Source organism: Suillus clintonianus, assembly GCF_016758775.1.
Source record: "Suillus clintonianus strain FC179 chromosome Unknown DEU56scaffold_39, whole genome shotgun sequence".
In the NCBI taxonomy this organism is placed as follows: domain Eukaryota; kingdom Fungi; phylum Basidiomycota; class Agaricomycetes; order Boletales; family Suillaceae; genus Suillus; species Suillus clintonianus.
In genome coordinates this window covers 101,939-122,208 of record NW_024539263.1, presented here as the reverse complement: position 1 = coordinate 122,208, position 20,270 = coordinate 101,939, and the positions used below count along the sequence as shown (strand labels likewise).

General features: G+C 49.0%; 5 protein-coding genes across 5 annotated transcripts; 2 read left to right on the top strand and 3 right to left on the bottom strand.

The window, feature by feature from the left end:
• Positions 1-937: 937 nt before the first annotated feature.
• DEU56DRAFT_901628 (glycosyltransferase family 48 protein) lies at positions 938-7,018 on the bottom strand (the record flags this gene model as incomplete). The annotated part of the gene is made up of 12 exons (XM_041356557.1): positions 6,685-7,018; positions 6,361-6,626; positions 5,696-6,310; positions 4,632-5,642; positions 4,264-4,578; positions 2,831-4,211; positions 2,599-2,778; positions 2,167-2,548; positions 1,648-2,113; positions 1,255-1,585; positions 1,132-1,205; positions 938-1,076 (listed from the first exon to the last, which is right to left on the bottom strand). Coding segments are annotated over exons 1-12 (5,370 nt in total), but the record flags the coding sequence as incomplete, so codon positions are not given.
• Positions 7,019-7,051: 33 nt separating this feature from the next.
• DEU56DRAFT_805895 (uncharacterized protein) lies at positions 7,052-8,603 on the bottom strand. Its single transcript, XM_041353314.1, has 5 exons — positions 7,923-8,603; positions 7,800-7,862; positions 7,620-7,745; positions 7,331-7,566; positions 7,052-7,275 (listed from the first exon to the last, which is right to left on the bottom strand). The coding sequence occupies exons 1-4, from the start codon at positions 8,352-8,354 to the stop codon at positions 7,408-7,410; spliced, it is 780 nt and encodes a 259-aa protein (XP_041208058.1). The 5' UTR covers positions 8,355-8,603; the 3' UTR covers positions 7,052-7,275; positions 7,331-7,407.
• DEU56DRAFT_805881 (nucleoside phosphorylase domain-containing protein) lies at positions 8,604-10,021 on the top strand. Its single transcript, XM_041353313.1, has 6 exons — positions 8,604-8,825; positions 8,883-8,959; positions 9,018-9,102; positions 9,158-9,205; positions 9,253-9,653; positions 9,706-10,021. Exons 1-6 carry the CDS (start codon positions 8,630-8,632, stop codon positions 9,841-9,843), a joined length of 945 nt encoding a protein of 314 aa, XP_041208057.1. The 5' UTR covers positions 8,604-8,629; the 3' UTR covers positions 9,844-10,021.
• Positions 10,018-12,466, top strand: DEU56DRAFT_805874 (isocitrate dehydrogenase). Its single transcript, XM_041353312.1, has 10 exons — positions 10,018-10,505; positions 10,631-10,722; positions 10,779-10,844; positions 10,898-11,038; positions 11,092-11,200; positions 11,254-11,264; positions 11,313-11,456; positions 11,511-11,570; positions 11,625-12,209; positions 12,260-12,466. Exons 1-10 carry the CDS (start codon positions 10,406-10,408, stop codon positions 12,305-12,307), a joined length of 1,356 nt encoding a protein of 451 aa, XP_041208056.1. The 5' UTR covers positions 10,018-10,405; the 3' UTR covers positions 12,308-12,466.
• A 2,360-nt stretch (positions 12,467-14,826) lies between these two features.
• On the bottom strand, positions 14,827-16,465 carry DEU56DRAFT_913081 (uncharacterized protein; the record flags this gene model as incomplete). The annotated part of the gene is made up of 8 exons (XM_041357486.1): positions 14,827-14,947; positions 15,001-15,155; positions 15,215-15,397; positions 15,445-15,583; positions 15,630-15,820; positions 15,879-15,987; positions 16,047-16,181; positions 16,254-16,465. The coding sequence occupies 8 exons, from the start codon at positions 16,463-16,465 to the stop codon at positions 14,827-14,829; spliced, it is 1,245 nt and encodes a 414-aa protein (XP_041208055.1).
• Between the last annotated feature and the right edge of the window lie 3,805 nt (positions 16,466-20,270).

Sequence of the window (20,270 nt, the reverse complement as noted above, 5' to 3'; positions counted from 1 at the left end):
CTACCCCAGCTGACCGTTCCTGGTCTTGCTGTTCCTGCTCTATACTCGTATGTCTCCGCTAAACAACCAAGTACCAACTGAACACATTTGCAGAACAACTTCCAAACATGATAGTATCACGTCAACGGAAGACAACACGGCCGTCGATTTATTGTCAGTCAACGACATCCATCCCTTCCCACATCGGGATAGTTACCAAACGTGATAACATCTTCGATACCGTTCAAGCCGTTGAAGCAGCGAGTCGCCTCGTGCACAGGACCGTTTTACCGAGCGAAACTTGTATTAAACCTCTGAAGGAGGTTTGGGAGGCACCCCCCCCCCTAGGACCACCCTACCAAGTGGAACTTTAAACGGACTTCCGATGGAGGAGGAGGCCCACTTCAAGACCAAGTGCTATACCACCGCACACATCATAGGGCGGTTTCCCGATTCGGAACAATACACAGGGATTCGTTTCTTTCACTCCAGTTCGAAGGACGCGATCTTCAAGACCCCTTCTGTACCTTAACGATGCTGGCTGTTACTGAGTATTTATATATTGGTTCACACGTTGAAGGCTAGTTTGTTGCTGCCATCCGGCCAGCCTGGCGGTGACATTCTATCGCCTCGTCTCCATGAATCATACGTGTCAGGGCCCCTCAGAAAGAATCAATATTACCAGCCCTGTAAGTTTCCCTTCATCATATGTAACTCAAATATGTGATTTATAAAAGTTCGTAGGTTCATATCCGTACATTACACCAATAGTGTCCATGTAATACGAGGTGGTTTTGACAACGTCAAACCTAGACATATTGACAGTGTTCATGTGAATGTCCAGCGCGCAACAGGATCAGAAAAGACTACAAGTAATGGTGGATAATCTATAGAATGCGAATGTTATAGATGAGAGATGAATTCATTACAGATTATTGCATAGGGTGCAGTTGAAATGAATTCTGCTGCGGAAGGCGGCAGCTGGGGAAGACATCAGTAAACCAAGAGGGGATAGGTAGCGGTGACGACTTACGGAGGACAATGAGCGCTGTGAAGATGACAATGACGATCACATAAACAACGCCATATTTGATGATCTGGAGTCATGCATGAGCATCCTTTCCTTGCCTGCCAAGATTTGAAAACACTCACAATCCAGCGGCGTTGCTTTTTCTGTTTCAGAGAGTAAAGGGGAGCGCGAATCTGCTTGGAGGGCCGCAACCAGACTGTAGCTATATCAGTAATGCACGAAGGATATTGCGATAGACGACTCACAAAGCAGCATCGCATGCAAACGATCCGCGTACGGGAAAAGAATGGGTGGGGTCAACATGAATAATAGGAAGTGACCGATGAGAAGGTCAGAGCTCCACAGCGACAGCTCGATGATCTTGACCACAAATTCACGGGCAGGTTGTGACATGACATGGGCGCCAAGACCACGACCGTACCAGCGTCCAGTCCACCACGCACGGTTCGTCTCGTCGTGCTTGAACTCACGCGATAGGAATACAGCGATGAGAACCTTGTGAACCGCACGCTGGATAGCGATGACCGCGACAATGCCAAGGACTGCGTGGGATGCATTCCACGTCTCAAGGAACCACTTCGATGCCAGAGGGGACTACGTTAGAACTGCTAGACGGTAGACATGCTGCATACACTCACCAAGAACTCGAAGAAGCCCAACATACCAATAACACCGAGGATGTGAGTGGTAGAGGCCATGACGGATCCGAATCTCGGGAACGTGGGGTCCATCATTGGACCAAGGAAGATGGAGATAATGAACTGCACAAGGAGGACTGCAGCATTCCATACTATCGGACCAAGGGCAATGATCGCGATACGGATCAGTGGATTTGGCGGAAGCTTGCCAGTGGAATCGGGGAAGGATTTTACGAAAATGTAGGCAATGGTAAACAGCACCGCCATCACTATGGGGAAGACGACCTCTGAAAAGATGACTGCTCTCCAACCAGCGCGTGGAACATCACCCGACATTTTATCTGACGGGAGACCAAGCTTCTTCTTCTTGTACCCCGTAATCATAGTCCGCGATAGACGACAGTAACCGATCCAAGAGTTGTTATGCGAGCGAGAGTTTCCACGGGACATCCATCTCAAGAATTCCCTACATCGCATTCATCAGCAAAACAGGCAGACAAAACAAAGGAATCAACTGACCGATAGTCGATGACAAAGTCCGCGAACGCGAACTGATGAGGATTGAACAAGAAAGGAGCGACGCAAAGGGCAAGAATTGAGATCCAGAAGTAAACCAAATATGGCGTCCAAAGTGCCATGGTGACATAGAGAAGACTCATCAAGGTCCTCATGCCGAGGTAAATGCTAGGTCCGGCAAAACGGGAGAAGAGGATGCTAAACGAGATACGGGTGGTTGCGAATCCACGTCCCGTCGCGATGTATCGGGCACCACCAAAGGTCAAGTTGCTGATGATGGAGTGCGTATAGATTTGGGTCGAAAACACCTCAAAGACAGGGGAGAGCGACATGAACTGCTTTCCAAGACGAATGATGGCACGGCCCGTTCCACGTTCCACCAGTTCTGAAAAGGTGTCAAAACCACACTCAACAAGACAAGTGAATCATGCATACCCTGAATGAACAACGGCAGGAAAGCAATCATGAACACCAAGAAGATACTGATGATGCAACGGTGAATCCAGTCGAATACAGGCGTCAAGTTGTAGCAGCCATCCATGCCAGGCAGAATGCTGCCAGTGGCAGAATACTGACACACCAAGATCGAAGAGTTCAACGTTCCCAAGAATACCACTGCACAACACAATCAATTACAACTCGCGCATGACCATATGAGAAGGCATACTTGTCACAATGAAGCACTGGACGGCCAAGATGACCAACATGTTGTTGATGTGGAAACCGGGGTGGCCGTAGTAGAACGTGAGGAAACGGTCGATAGGCAGCTGCGTGCCCAGGTAATAGTACTCCCGACTGAGCATCTGCTCCCCCATACCAGTGCCGATCTTCGTCTGGAAGTTGAGGATGGTGCCGAAACCAAGGTCACGACCTTTACCACACTGATAGTACTCGGTGTGCTTGATACGACCACCGCGACCAAAAGCGTTCATGCCAGCATAGATATCCTCGTTAAGGTGCAAACCTTTCTGTGCCTTCGACACGCCACCACGAGTGTTCATGTAGAGCGCATTCAGAAAATCAGGATGTCCATAGTGAAGCTTTCCACCGATCCACGCCCAAGCACGAGCAGACAGCGTACCGAATGTCTGCTCCTTGCCGGCGGCGAGATCACCAAGAATACCAATGTTCTCCGAGAAGATGTACTCGCGAGCGCCGACGATGGCTACAGGACTTTTCTTGAACTCTTTGTGACCATATTGTGCGTACGGGCTCTGAGTTGACACCGAGTACTCCTCAAACTCGCCTAAGATATTGCGAATCTTAAGACACTCCTCCAGATAGTTGTCCTGGTTGGCATCAATGAGTTGTAGGTATTCGCCACGGTAGAAGACAATTGCGTGATTCTGGTTGTCCGACTTGCCGTCGCCCAGAATGGGGTTACCGGGGAGCTCAATGCGGAAGTTGGGGCGACGGCGACCAGTCTCAGGAATGAATTCGGAGTGGCCATCGATAAGCGCAGAGAACAACCGCGATTCACCACCCTCTTTGCGTGGCGGCTCCTCATCAAGATATGCGATCTGAAGATCCGGGTATGCACGGAGCAAGAACTCAGCATTCTCGTGCTCCTCCTTGTTGAATTTGGAGTACCGCTGCATCGAGACGACGAATTTGAACTTGCGCCGGGCCATGCGTTCAAGCTCGCGTTCTAGTTTGTCCGTGTTTCCGCCGAATTGCTGCACGACCTCGGGATTTTCCACGCGGTAGAGCAACTTGATTGCCTTGGCATAGTTCATCATACCAGAGACCGTGCGGTAGAGTGTCTGCGCGCGCAGCGAAGCCCAAATACGAGTCCGCAGGGTGAACTCGGGGGCGGCACTCTTGAAACCGATGCAGTAGAATGGCAGATCGTCCATCTTTGATTGACCCTTCTCATCCGTACCGAAAGGACTTGTGCCGTTGAACATGGCAGATTCCTCAGCCAAGATCTTGGTATCCTTGACAAAGTTGTCCCATTCAACAGGGTGGAGCTGCTTCAGGTACTCGAGTAGGGTGACGCGGGTATTCTGATCTTCCTCGCGGATAATCTCCCTCAGTGACAACAGAATCTAAAAAATGCTCCGTCGGTACAACTTCGGATAAAAGAAAGTGACCACGGACCTTTTCACTGTAATGAGGCGTCAAGACCGTAAACGTAGGCATGGCATCCACAGGCAACGGCTCCGGAACAGCCGTCGTGAGTGACTGCGCAAAGAAGGAGATGCGCCGCTCAGCCTCACTGCCGGGAGGGAAAAACTCGCCCTTGAAACCCTTATCGCTCTGGGAAATGAAGAACGGCGGTGCACGAAGACTGCGTTTGCCATCATGCCCCGAGTCAACCTGGTGGTACAACAGCTTCTGCACGTGCTCAATGGAAAGCAAGTGCTCGCGGTACATAGAAATGATGATTGCGTTCCAAATCTGTGAGACCAACACCTGTAGAGGAACACTATTGAGTTGCATTCAGGCAACGACCGAATAAAACTGACCTTCGGCTTGTACTTAACCTCCATATCCCTCGTCGCAAGCAGCTTCGCGTAGATCCGTTTTGGTAGCCTAGTGTAGATGTCCTTCCATGGCGTCCATATGGACAGGCCAAGCATGAATGACCGCGCGATACTGAACACCGTATTCCAAATGATGTACCAAAGGAACGTATCGAGGAAAAACAGCACTAGGTCCATGACATACATGATAGCCAGCGTGAATTCGGCTTGGTTAGTGCACAGACTGGAGCCAAAGTATCTGTCGCTACAGCCCTGAATCTTCATCCCCACCATCACGGCAATGGGATCTCGGAAAGAAAGCGTAAGGAAGAAATATGATTCCGTGGCTTTGCAACCAAAGACGAGTGCCCAGAGCGCGATAGAGCCCAGGCGCGCTTCAGTGTGCAGCCCAGGATACGAGGCAGTGAATGTCTGACTGGCGAGGTATTTCCTTGACTTTCCAGCGACTCTGTCCCCAAACATGCGTCCAGACGGCATGGTCGCGAAGAGAAGTGTAGCAACAACCGAGATAAAGAACTGCACGATACCGAGGATGAGGGCAAGCGAACTCGTGGTCCCATTAGAGCTGTTTTCCGCAATGGCAATGTAGAAGGTTGGACCGCATGTCAGCGCAAGGGTGATGAATAAAAATAGCAAGCGCCGGGAGAGATGAGAGGTATTATTCCAGGTAGTGGGTATGTATGAAAACTCAGCGAGCGTCGCTGCGATCATGATGACCGTCGCAACTGCACCTCCAAGCGCGGTAACAGACCAAGCCAATGCCGGGGAGTTGTAGACCTTATTCAAAGGAAGTGAGATCTGGTATACTTTGGGGGAGTTGAATGCAGTGTAGAACCAGTATAGAGAGACGTGAATGACCCATATGCGGTTGAAGTTGACCAGGAGATGTCCAAAGGAGCGTTTTTCATAGTATGTCTTGAAGAACGCACGATTCCAGTCGATGCTATGAAACTTCATGAACCTGTGGGGAGGTGGAAGGTCCACGAGTCGAGTCTGCATTGCGAAATCAGGTTAGCATCGGCTATAAGCCGCAAATAGTGACATACCTTATCGGAAAGTATGATCCGAGCAATACCTTCTGGGTACCAGAAGAGCTGGTTGACATCATCGTAACCAATAATATCTGCATGATCTCGCTCCCGCCTGACGAATCGCCCGTCAACTACCTCATATCCCTGGTCCCGAATAAAGCGGTATAATGGCTTGATGACAGATTTGAGGTACAAGCCCTCGGGCACGGGATCTACTCGGTTCTGGCACTCTGGCGAGCGATAATAATCGTCCGCACACTTGAAGATGAAGCACAGACACTCGGGGACAAAGCGCACTTGAGCGGCCTCACCCCAACACAGAAGGTATAGCGCGATCTGGCGAAGGCGATCGTATTGGCTCATGTTGTTCATGGCCTGGCGCCAGCGCTCCATAGCCGTTGCGAGCGATTTCTCATTAGACGTGCGGGCACCGGCCCTGCGGTTGAGACGCTGGAGACCGGGATTTTGAACGTGGCCCACGGCGTCATCGAGGTCGAGCTGGGCTGCAAAATACCATTTACGGTAATTCGCATGCTCACCGCCAATGTAATCTGCATGTAGGGTGAGGAGGGCTTGATTGGGCGACATACGGGACGCTCGACTGTCCAGCAGTTGCATCAAAAAGTCAAACTAGACTGGTTGTCAACATTTGCAAAAATTGTGACTAAATTAAATGTTACCATGTTCCGCATAGAGTCTCGCTGGAACCCAAATTTCTGAGTCAAGTCCAAGAAGATATCTTCTATTTCCTCCTTGGAGAGTGGGATTTGGCGTTCGGCTGACCAGGCAGGGTATGCCTCACGGGCGCCTGGTGGTCCTGCGTATTCGGCCCATGCCGTTGCGTTTGAATCTGACATGCCCATTCTCGAAGGCCCTAAGGATTCTGAAGATGCTGGTGGATACCGCTGGCCATAGATATCGATGTCCGAGTCTGTGTCAGGTTGTGCTTGAAAATCACACAAGTGTGAGTATATGTAAATGGCGCAGAAAGACACTTCACGCACCGTATGGGTCGTAGTTGCCGTTGTGATCATAGTATCGCTCGGTGTCATTGAGACCATTGTTGCTGCTGTCTGACGCATAAGTGTCTCTGCGGCCGTAAGGGTCAACATTGTCAGAGTCGTTGTCGCTGTAAACATATCTGCGAGGGCCGCCAGCTGCGGAAGTGAAAGGATCTGCATGATCTGCTGTCGGCGAGGAAGACTGAGGATACATTTTGACCTCTGTTTTCCTGAGTTAACAGGCCAACAGGAAAGAGAAAGTGCCGTGGTCAGGACAGAGCAAAGGAGTGGTGGTGCGTGAAGAAGGATGAGCAAGTTGCAACGTTTTGGTACAAAGTTGCAGCCCGTCCTGTGAACGGCAACCCTGTTTCCCACACCACAACCACACCCACGATCCAAACCAACTCGCTCGGTTTGTTTTAATTTTCAGTCATCCTCCTCCAATTTAATTCAAGTACTTGAGCTACAGTACTTATTCATGCTCTCTTATACAAAATGATACATTAAAGTCACCAAAGCTGGCCTGGAATTGGGACGCAAGATATGCTTGTTGGCACAGCACGAGGAAGGCGCGTCCGAACCATCCGACAAAGGTATCGCATCCACGTGCACTTGACAAAAAATAGCCCTCATACCTCCACGACCTAGGATCTCCTAGGATAGCCTAGTACTGCTTTTCGAAACCCTGGGAAGCCGCCGTTCGTCCTCATGACTACCCCATTAATGTCAGCCACGTATTGGATTACAACCCATATTTTGTACGACGGACAAAGATTTGTTTTTTTTTGAAAACCAATGTCGGAAGATGCCATACGATAAGATGCCAAGGACAACGATAAATAATGATACGGATCTCGCACTGATAATACCTGTTTCGTGTTCGACCTGGATGTATTTGAATTGACCCTAACTTTGCAACGGTGATTAACGAAGCTTACCACAGAGGTAAACGGGGAGAGGATCGGGATCGTGAAGTGCGAGGCACCCTTCGATTTCGGGGAATCACGCAGCAGTATATATGTCAGTGCAAGGAAGAGAAGCATAAAACATGCTACAAGGACTGCCTGAATGAATTCTAGAGTGAGCTGCAGGAACACGAGCAAGTTGATGCAACGCACGACGAACTTCTCGAGCCTGCTTTGCCGTTGCTCGTTCGCCCGCACGAGAGCCGCAATCTGGGTCTACGTTCGATGTGACGGTTAATCACCGAAAACATCCTTGTAGACATGGCAAATACTCGCCGTACGCTTCTCTTCCTCCCCCAGCCTCACTTCCGCCATTTCCTTCTGATGCTGAACACGTGTTGTCAGCACCGTTTCAGCGACCAGTGCACGCGCAGCCCAGTACTGCTCGACGAAAGTGCGAGGATTGGCAGCAGCAGGTGTAGAGTACCATGTTGTCTTAGCATATTCCAGCGTGTTGTTGTGCGCAGAAGTTCTTTCTACAGCAAGTGAAGCACTCGCGATCTGCATCGTTCTCGACACTGGAAGTTTGCTTGCGACAGAAACTAGACAGTGGTTAACGTTTGTTTTGGAACTTGATGATGGGCCGGAGGTTGTGGCGGCTGGCTTGGACTTTCTGAGTCTGTTCATGGTTGGAGGTAGAGCATGAAGTGCGTAGCAGACCAGGTTGAAATCAAATCTAGCAGGTATTGATTTGCCTGCTTTAAGCATGCCGGCATGTTAGCTCCATAGTAAGAATTATCCGTATCGTTGCTCGGACCGTTGGCATCGGGTTCATCGTGGAAGAGTACCTCAAACTTGGACGAGGACAGCGGTTTCTTCTTTATCTCAAAACAATAGCAATAATGGCTGGAAGGAATTCCATGGACGACTTGCTTCCAGAATGCACCTGCGAGAGATTATCATGATACGAGTCACGTTCTTAAAACATTGGAACTCCTCAAACCGACCAAACGTATCTTGTGCTCAATCATTCTAACCCTGACATGTCTTCATCAGCCACCCCAACACTTCCCTACGCGCAAACTCTTGCAACCATCTCGCGTTTGGTTACCGATCCTCGCTTGTTGAAGCCACGCATCGGAATCGTGTGTGGATCTGGTCTTAGCACCCTTGTCTCGAGCTTGAAGGATGTGGTGCAACTTCCGTACTCACAGCTCCAGGGTTTCGGCGAGAGCACAGGTGTGTGATGATAAGGACGGTCAGGTGCTACTGAGCTCAGCAAGAACATCTACCAAGTTGCTGGCCAAAAGAGCATGCTCGCATTCGGGCTAATGGGCAAGGATAACGTGCCTGTCGTCGCCATGCTCGGGCGGGTGAGTGTGGCGGAACACCATTTCGTCGGTGAGTTTATTGAAAGAGAAACAATAACAGTTTCATCCGTATGAGGGCCACAAGCCGGCAGTCGTGACGTACGGTATCAGAGTCATGAAGAGATTAGGCGTCAAGGATGTCATCAGTAAGTACACTTCTGACTCGCAGAACAATATATCTGATCCTGGAGTAAAATATAGTAACAAACGCTGCCGGGTCATTGACACCACAGATACCCGTTGGAACAAGTATGGTATTCCATCCATTCCAAGTTCAAGGCTGAACGATGTCGCAGTCGTCGTCATTCGCGACCACCTCGCCCTCCCTAACCTCACTGGGATGAACCCCTCGTTCGGACCGCTCATGTCCCCAGAATATGCCAGGTTTATTCCTCTGGGTGACGCATACTCCCCTCGTCTACGACGCCTTGCCTTCCTCGCCTCCCACTATCTTAACTTTGACTCTTCTGCACTGGCAGAAGGAACGTATGCCTGGGTGGCAGGACCTGCATACGAAACCCCTGCTGAGGGCCTTTTCCTGCGTAATGCAGGCGCACACGTAGTCGGTATGAGTACGATACCCGAAGTAGTGGCTGCGCGAGAAGAGCAGCTCGAGGTTATGGTGCTGAGCCTTGTCACTAACCAGGTGGTCGTGCCTGATACCTACCGGAGTATCAAGGCAGAGGTTGAAGCTGAGGTACGTGGTCAGGTAGAATAAACGCTAGCATACTGATTGCTGGTCTCTGTAGCTTGCTGGTCAGCGTGTTGAGCCTCCTGCCATGGAGATCGCGTCGCACGAGGAAGTCCTGGAAACTGGGAGACAAAAGGCAGAAGTGATGAGGAGTCTCGTCGAGCGCATCGTCGAGCTGGTCCCAGCGAACTCATGAATGGAGTCGGATACTGTAGTGCAGTGTAATCTGAACCCACACATTGGATTCTGAACAGATTTATAACATTGATGGGAAGATATCCTAAGATATCGCACCACTTCTGTTGCAAGCGATTAGGCTCTACGGCAGGGTTCGGTATATAAGCCTGTACCTGTTACAGTCTGTGGCCGTCCTAACTAGACCATACTCGCGGATTCCTCTAATGCGCCGGCCAAAAGCACCTGATTATCGTTTAGCAGCACGACTCGGAGCTTGTGCTGGCAAACGGTCCTAAATCAGCCGATACTTATGACGGGAGGCCGCCATTCCATGTCAATTCCATGTACAGCCTGGCCCGGGCAAGCAAGGCTTGAACTTTTACTCTAAAGTCAAGGTAAGGTTTTTGCGAAGCATCGATTTTTCCCCAGCAGCCGCTGGCTCGTTGTCAGTGTGCTCACGCATCCCACGCGCACGCCGTGTGCTTCATTTGTGTTCCTACAAGCCCACGCTTACAAAAAGCAATTATTCCATCTGTTTGATTCTGCCACACACTAGTATTTTCTTGTTTTACTAACAAATCATGCCAGTGCAAGGAGCTACGCTCTTTACCGCTATTAGACGCTCGTTGGGTCCGCAGAGCAGACCGCTGGCACGAGGCTTTGCGAATTCGATGAGCTTACGTGAGTAGTTCATACATACTATGTGGCACAGTGTTCGGGGTAGCTCGAGCTACGCCTTTGCAGTAGCCGTGCTGTTTCTGAGACCTTCTCGTTCCATAACACTGGAACTGATCCAATCCTGACAGAATATGGGAAGAAGATTGCAGTGGCGAACCCCGTCGTGGAGCTTGATGGAGATGAGATGACGAGGATTATCTGGAAAAAGATCCGCGAGGAGGTGCGTGTGTGAAATCTTCCGCTACTCTCCAGCTCAAACGTTCTTGTTATCTCAAGCTCATCCTTCCTTATCTACAACTGGACATCAAGTACTACGACCTCGGCCTTGAGTACCGTGACCAGGTACGCTCTCATTCCATCAATTCATTCTAATTTGCATATTCATCCGGCGATAGACCAACGACCGAGTAACCGTGGACGCCGCCAATGCCATCATCGAGCACAAGGTCGGCATCAAGTGTGCGACGATCACGCCGGACGAGGCTCGTGTGGAGGAGTTCAAGCTCAAGGAGATGTGGAAGAGCCCAAACGGCACGGTGAGTGCTGCATCTGATAACAAAGGTCGCCAACTTCTCAACAGATGACGTAGATCCGTAATATCCTCGGCGGAACCGTGTTCCGTGAGCCCATCATCTTGGACCGTATTCCCAAGCCAGTTCCAGGATGGGTGAAGCCAATTGTCATCGGCCGTCATGCATGTTCGTTTTTTCCATTTGTTATCTTGTGATTTCTGAGCCTGACAATGATATAGTTGGTGACCAGGTATGAAATGTTTGAGCATGAATGACGCACACGTTTATGTGGGTCTAGTACCGTTCAACGGACTTCGTCGCACCGGGACCAGGGAAGCTCCAGCTCGTATACATCCCAGCTGATGGAGGAGCAAAGACTGTCATGGACGTGTATGACTTCAAGGGAAGGGGTGTTGCCATGAGTATGTACAACACTGATGAGGTAAGTTTAGTGACTTTTTGTCCTGATGCGACCATTGACTTTGCCCATTCCTAGTCAATAACTGGCTTTGCACACTCATCATTTAAGATGGCTCTCCTTAAGAAGATGCCTTTGGTATGTCCGATTCTACCCCGCCCGCCCACAGCCTGTTGACGTGACTTTGTCTAGTTCATGTCAACCAAGAACACCATCATGAAGAAGTATGATGGTCGTTTCAAGGATATCTTCCAAGAGATCTATGACTCGCAGTACAAGGACGCTTATGAGAAGGCTGGCATATACTACGAGCACCGCCTTATCGACGATATGGTTGCACAGGCGATCAAGTCCTCTGGCGGTTTCGTCTGGGCATGCAAGAACTACGATGGTGACGTGCAGAGTGACATCCTCGCTCAGGGCTTCGGTTCCTTGGGCATGATGACCTCAGAGCTGATCACCCCTGATGGCCAGGTCGTCGAGAGTGAGGCTGCCCACGGTACCGTTACCCGACACTACCGTGAGTACCAGAAGGGCAACGAGACGTCGACCAACCCCGTTGCATCGATCTTTGCGTGGACCCGTGGACTTCTCCACCGTGCTAAGCTGGATGGCAATGAAGAACTCAAGAAGTTCTGCTTGGACCTCGAGGCTGCATGTGTGGAAACGATTGATAAGGATGGGATCATGACCAAGGATCTTGCTCTTGCTATCCACGGCAAGAACATGAAGAGAGAACATTGGGTTATCACTGACAAGTACATGGATGCCGTGAATGTAAGTGATGTTTATGAATGCATGTATTGAAGCTAATTTTTTTCGTGCAGGCTAAGCTCCAGAAGAAGCTTGCTGAAGGAGCCACTGCTTTACTTTAAGCGTGTGTCGCGCATAACGATCTATCTGTCTTTGTAAATAGATGGCATGTATGTTTGGGGAAGTATTCTACATTTCTATTGCAACGTGCGGTGCGCGAGCGTCGTCGTAGCCTTATACCAATTTGAATGAATTCAGATGTGTTTGTTGTTTATTTCCTTTCCAGCTTGCAGGGTCGGTTCTAGCAGAAGGACTTGAAGAAGTTATGACTGGATGAAAGGACACTCTGGCCGAGGTTGCTCTAGTTTTTGGTCTATGTTGCCTCGATCACACTGGGAAGTTAAAACACTGAGAATCTGCATAATAAACGTTAAACACTTGCTTTGAACTCCGCTATTCCACTGAACTTCATGTTCATCTTCGTCTCAACTCTGGAGCTTGCGTCGGCTATGCCTTTTTTTTCACTTAGTGTTAAGAAAAACAAAAGGCATGTCCTAGGCCATCAGTGAACTGGTGAAGAAAGTAGAAGGCCATATAACACAATATATAGTACATAATCACAAGAACTAGCACAATGCTGCTATCGAGCATCATATGGCCATATATTGGGGAAGAGATTGTCTGATTTTCTCACAGAAGTGTATCATCGGGAAAAGGTGGAGACATCACTCAAACTCAAACTTGAAGGAAAGATGCAGTAAAAGCTGACGGTTGAGCTAGACGAATAAAAATTGCGACAGCGGAAGTAAGGTCTACAATTTTGAAGCTAAGACTGAAGGTTCGTATATTGCAGACAAAGAGGATCTTTTCATCCAAACGAACGACCGTAAGTTTGCGTCTTGCTCCGATTGTCAATGCCAACCCCTTTGAAGGCTGAATTGTCTTCTAATGTATGTGAATCCTCCATGAAAGACTCAATGTTCGAATATTGCCGACAACGAGGATATTTTAATCCGAACGAACAACCGTAAGTTTGCGTCCTGCTTCAACTATTGACGCCAGCCCTTTTGAAGGCTAATTTTCTTCTATTGTATGTGGATCCTCCATGAAAGGATTCAATGTTCGTGAATTGCAGATAATGAGGATGTGTTCATCCGAGCAAGTGTGTGAACATTATATCCCACTGCGCAATACATGTGAACAAGCTATAGATTGCACACAGCACATAGACATTTGTGTCTTGCGCACCAAGCACATACCATTGGCCATCTTATATCACGTGCTACAGCATCAACACACCGCGTGTCTTTTCGCGCTGTAAGAGGAATTTGTTATGCGTCAATTTGAAACCACAGTTATATCATCAGTGAACTGGCGGGGAAATTAGAAGGTAGCATATAACAATGATGGTGTGTTCATTCAGTGAGTGAGAGTAAAATATGTTCACAAAGTGAGCGATGATCAATGCATATCTTATGTCGCATATCGATGCCACTTCTTGCGTTTATCTAATAGCTGGCTGTAGGCTGTGGTCCGTGACATGGTTTGGGACAATCACGCGAATGGGAAACGTGGTACCTGGTAGGCGAATGACCCTTCGCTGTGTAGCTTCGCGCTAAGGTGCTACACTATATCTACACAGCATCTATTCACAGCTCTAACTCTCCTGTGACGCAGTCGTGAGTGATCAATGTCTCGGCTGCTGCGTAAAGGTAAGCCTTTTTCACACGCATTCCCAATCGATATATAGCGGGCAAACATTAAATTTCTGGGTGCAGATTTACGGTGTCCTGCTATGGGAGCATGTCTTCTTCGTCCGGAAGGTACGGGCCTTCATTCTTACCTGGAGCACGGTCATAAGATTGACAAATGTCAGGCGTCTCAAGTGATAGTATTGAAATTTAAAGCAGGACGCAAATTTACAGTTTTCCGCTGGAGTGAACACATCTTCTGAATCCAGGAAGTGATAGCAGTCTCACTGGATCGAGAACTTAATGGACTCAGGTCACGAATGAATGCATGCAGAATTCCTTCTGTAGCGCGCAAACACGAGCAGCCTCTGATTCGTTGCGTCATTCATCAATATGATTGTGTGTTTTAGTATGTGGAAGTATTCTTTATGCTTCTTCCATCTAACCACCACTGTGTCATTGGGCAACGTTGGGTATCTATGCCGATCTCTCAGAACCAAAAGGAAGCACCACGGAGAGCCCGCAAACAAAGGAAATAACGCCTCGGCTCAAGTTTGGGGACTTGGGGACCTCAAATTCAACTTGGCTTTCCGTTGCTTTCACTTTGTAAGTCTGCGCTTACTGCGCCGTTGTTGGCATGAAGACCAAACATTCTAGAGACCACGAAGATTGTCCTGGATTTCCTGGATTCAGGTTTTCGGAGAGAAACATGCGGATTCAGATACTGTGGCTTAAATTATAGTCCGGAGACCATTCACAAGTGTCGATGAGGTCTGTAATATGGAACGAGTAGTGCAAATTTATGCTTTCAAATTTTCATCCGTTCACAAGCGGGCGTTTCATACAAGTAGTGTAGTCACATGCAAGTAAAATCATTGAGTCATGACATTATTAAACTACGACAGCAAGGAAGCTACACGAAACCAGGATGGGAATATAATAACAAAACTCTAGCGTGAATCGAAAGCAGCGTCATTGCGGCGTGCCCTTTGCATTGCGAGAGCATTCACGGACATGGTGGCCTTTGCCGCGTTGCTGAGGTCCTCACGCCGACTCCTTCCAAAAACTTTTCTAAACAATTTGAAATCATTAGGTGAGACACGTTAAAAGGATGGATGCCGCACCGAGTCCACCACTCCAGGAGTTTAGTGACCCTGCGTTGCGCTTCTCGGCCAGGGGCGAATTCAAAGAAATCCACTATGATTCGCCAGAACTGAATGTAATCGAAGTCGCCGTCGACAGACCGCCACGAGGTAACGGAGGAAAGAGCGAATCGTACCTGCCATAGTATGGTCATCATTTACCATTGTTCCCAGCAAAACTATCACAACGACGTACCTGGCAGGCAATGTAAGCAATAGACCGCGGAGTAACTTTATCCATCTTGATTATTTGTGCTACGTGTTTCTTCACTTTGATTCCTGAGAGTGCGTTCGCGTTGTTCCTGACGACATCTGCGCCGTCGCCGTCGCCGTCGATGTCCTTTGCTGAAGAGGGTGAAGTAAATACAGCTTTGTAGCCCTGTGAACGAGTCAAGATGATTCCTGGAAAACTTGGGTATGACAAACCTGCACGAGTATTTTGCCCTTGAAGAGCCCTTCCTCCAAATCGTCCGGATTAGCGTTGTACTTATCATATAAAAATGTCGGAAAGGAGAGCTCCGTGACCACATGGCCCTCCGATCGGTCCCGAATCCCTGCCCTCACGCTGCTGAACAGTTAGCATTGTTCAGGATCCGGAGTGCGCTACTTACGCTAAGTTGCTCCAATCCAGCTCAGCCGGGCAGAGCAACCTACCACATGCGTCGTTGATGAATCCGCGACAGTGCTTATCATCATGGTCAACAGGAGGGTCTGGTTTCAGTTCGCGATTAACCCATTCTGAAATAAGCGTCTTGAGTTTGGATGTATCATCCCCACGGGCGCCGTCAGCCCCCTGCCTGAGCTAAACAAATATTAGATTCAACGTGATAAAGCCGATCGATTATAGCGATGAAACATACCGATTTTAACATGCGCACATAATCATCCTGCTCGGCGTCCGCGGCCTTCTGTACAAACCACGGCAAGGTTCTCGTCAGGGTGGCGTACCCTGCTTGCAGGCGATTTTGGCTACATAAAAGTCGATGAGTCCACTCACTGCGAGAAACTAGCAAGGGGGGAACACTGACTCGATAGTAGCAGCCTCGTCATCGTCATCGACATCATACCTTCTGTCGTTTTCTGACACGAGATTCTCAATTCCATCGAAGAGAGCGACGACACGCCTGTAGGCTCTTCCTTGGGCCAGGTAGTAATTTGTCTGCCTTTGACACGTGGTGAGCAAACGATCTAACATATGATGGAGTGGAAGTCCGAGCCACACCGTGACTATCTACCTTTCTTTCACAGCTCTCCCGGACTCAAGGGACTGTATCTTCCCCTCTAGTTCGGCAATTTTTCGTCGCTGCCGAGCTTGACCAAAACTTTCTTGGGATGGGTCTGGACCGGGGGGCCGCGGCTGCTGAAGATTGTGGTCGTTCTGCCAGCTCTCTGTGGGAGACGTGCTGTCACGAGTGCCATGCGATGTGCTGCCCTCAGCTTGCGACATCGAGAAGAGAAGGAAGAATTTGACAAGCAACGAGCAGGTTCGAAAAGCAGTAGACGAAGAATGAGGGGATGAATACAATGGAAATGAACACCAGCACCCTTATATAGTACTGGTGGGCTGCCCAGATCTGTGACTGCCCTAAAGGACTGTTAATGTGACCATCGCGTATAAAATACCATGACCTGCATCCTACCGATGAAAAGCAAGCTTTTTTGCGACTTACTCAAAATGGATAGGAACCCCTATCCACTCCAAACTCCGTCACGGTACCAGTTGTAATTCAACTTCAACGTGCTCGGAACGTTCGAGTGGCACCTTTCTTGTTGCATCTTGCTCTGTGTGTCGTTATTGGGACAGCGCATCCTTTCAGCAACAGGGCGGACCGAAAACTATTAAAAGCAGCCTCCGCGCCATTTAGTAAGTTGGTCAACAGCAAGGGTCCTCCAGTAGTAGTAATACTAGTCATCGCAATCAGCGAGATAGAAATTCCGATAGGTTTTTTTGCATACCAGAACCTTCCGCTCTATGTCAGGCTCAGACTCGGTCTCGGAGGAGGTCAATGCGGTTGGGCCAGTGACTACATGTAAAAGACAAATGAGGTGGCCTACAGGTGAGCGGCCACTGGTGAACTTCGATGACTGCGAGTCGGCGTGTATCCATGACTTGGAGGTGTTCAGTACTTGCGGCTGACACTTACAAGGTTCCGGTGCAGGGATGCCTTCAAGTGGACATGACTGTTCATGCTTGGTGGAGTATGTGCTGACTGAAGGAGTACTAGTATTAGTCACAGTAGAGTGGACAGTAGCGACTTATTGTGTGGTGTTTGAATTGTGACTGCTAGCAGGTATGCCCGTGGTGGGCGTGATGAACACTTGGAGTTTGAAGACAACTTGATTGCATGTGGTTCTGTAGTACTTCAATAATTTGTTGTGATTGAGGGAATTTAAAAAGATGGGAGGTCAGAGTCGTCATCATCCTCGCCCTCGTCACCATCCCCTTCCCAACCATGATCTCCCTCATCTCCCTCATCTCCACGCTCCAGCTCCTCGTCGATATGCTCTTCATCGCTCATTTCATCGTCGTCATCCTCGCCACATCCATTCCAACCCTCGGCATCAGCGTTCTCTGCATGGCCTACATCCATCTCGTTACTGTCGTCCTCAACATCCATGGTGTCGCCTGGTGAGTCAGGGGCAAGACAATCTCTAGTTATTCTCCTCATCATTACTGGATGTCCCACGCCAAAGTGACCATAACGCATGAACATATCTCGGTCAGCGAATCTGCACAAGGGGTTGAGGATCAATATACCATAAGAATGGACATCGATACTCACATGCCGACGTAATACGCCTCCCAGTCGTCTAGGTCCCCTTCGGCGCGTGCCAACGAATTTCCGTGGCGAAGCGAACTTACACCGCGTTTTGAATCAAAGGCTGGGATTAAATGTACCCCTCGAATCACTTGCCCTGGGTCAAGAAAGCCGAATGCATCCGCGTCAGATTCCTCCACGAAGGCGACCTTGGGAAGACGTGCGTGTCTCGTGCCGGATTTATGGTACCGTAAGGGGGCCAGCCACCTAACCCAGAGAACTTCAATGTCCTGCTTCACTGGTGTAGCTCCGTCATGGAGCCACGTCTCCATATGATATATTCCCAATACGCGGGCATACCAGTATGGGTGGTCGGGCGTCGTCTCCCCTGAAATCACCATGACATCTGCATGCGTTCTAGGGTTTATGGTATCATAGTTGCGCCTCAGGTCATACGTAGTGTAATGCACTTGCATAGTCTGGACAGAGTGAATTGTGTTGTTAGGAATTATCACGGAGTTTCGCTCTTCGTCTGTGAACGTGTGGTCGCAGAAACTGACGTCGAGCTTGCGCAGCCTATAAAGGACATGATCCTTCAGCTTTGGTATGAATTTCTAATAGCCACAGTGAGTAAAGCGATTTCAAAACGGACGTGTCTTTTACCTCAAGAGCAGGATCGCCATCATGTTCTCGAATGAATGTGAATAAATTGACTGGATGCTTCTGATTGATAGCGATGTGGTAATGCTTTCCAGAGGAGGGGGCGTCGACTGGTGATCGGCTAGGAGGGGGGGATGTACCCCCTGCTTCTGCAAGCTCGCCGTAGTACGCGGCGCCTGCGCTCGTGCTTGGCTAATTGTGCTGGGGTGTCTTGCTTGTTGGTCAGTGGATAGAATGCTTTCAGAGCTCGGTGTGCAAGCTCGCCCTATACAAGGACTTCAGGTTCATGCTGGTGGAATGTAGTTGATACGTACAATTTGGGTGGTAAATGAATCCGTCGTTCCAAAGAACCTAATGGTTCTCACATAATCCCCCATAGCGTGAAACTTGTATGTATTCAAGTTAAACTTCTTTGCCCTCGCCCCAGTTGATTCTGGAGAGGCGTTATAAGCTTCGGAGTGCTTAGCAAACCTTCTTTGACGAGCTGCTTTCTCTTTCGGCAATTCCACCGGATTGAAAGCAGCGCAGGTGTAGGTCTGAAACTTCCGCAACTTCCGGGAGAGTTTTTTGAAGGTTTCGTCCATAAATGCCAAGGTAGAATCAGAGTGGATCCTGAGCTTTGCAAGTGCATGCCACTCTGCGAATCGATAGAGCAGAGTTTGCACAGCCGCATCGTGGTCATGAGGGAACAACCCTTCGAAGACTGGGATAGCGCACTGGATTCAGAGGGCATGTAAGGGAGCTGTCCAGACAACTAAACGACGTAAACGAACCTGCAAAATGTCTTCAAAGTCGCGAGCTGCCAATTTTTTCATTTCTGAGGTATTGTCTGAAAACTTGCGGATAACGCCGTTACCAAAGGTCGGGAGCAGGCGAAATCTAAGGCGAAATTGTGAAGGTGACAACTCGTTAGCGGGTAAAGATACTCATTAGCTCCACATACCTTTCATCCAGGGTGGCGACAAGTTGAGCACCCCCAGGAAGTGCATAAAGAAGTCTTATCAGGTGCATAAATAGCGCCTTCCAGGTACCCAATTCGCACTCGTGCATGAGGTCCACCACAAGCATGCGAAATGGGTCGAGGCCTAACGGTCCCAGCTTTTCTACAAATCGATTCTATAAACACTTGTTTGAGCTGATCATAACCGGTATGAAGCCTGTCGTGCCTACCAGAATAGGAACCCACGAGCCATCTCTGAGGGTGTCTTCAACTTTTCCACTGTTTACAGTATTTCCCCATCGGTAAATGAACTCCCGAGCCTTGACGACCTGCGTTGTAGCATATACTCGAATACTGGTTATGCGGCTATTCATGTCCTTCGCCAGACCGAGACAATTGAACAAGCTTTTTGGTATAAGGCAGCGAGGGCATGGACAGAAGCCCATGTCCTTGATTGTCGCGATTAGAGCCCTGGAAAATCATGATCCAATGAATGTCTTTAGATAACGCAATGAAAAAAAAAGTACTTCTCCGGATAGTCAGCTGAATATGTGAAGATGCGAGGGTATACCCTCCGCATTAGTCCATCAGCGCATTTCAAAACGATACCGTGTCGATAAGCATACAGAAATTCGGCATCCAGCAAGATCTCCCAGCATGCATGGAATAACTCTCTGCGGCAGTGGGTGAGAAGGGAGGCTATTCCTGTTTTTGATATTCGAGGAAGGCTACTCAAAATATCTTTAATGCCATCGGGAAGCTGAGGAGGGTAGCGTAAAATGAAAATGAGGTCGACAAATGAGCAATCAGGTGGACTAAGGACTCACTGAAGGTAAAAATCCCACGAGATGACACGATCCCGACGTAGGCGACGAACGTACATACTTGGTCAG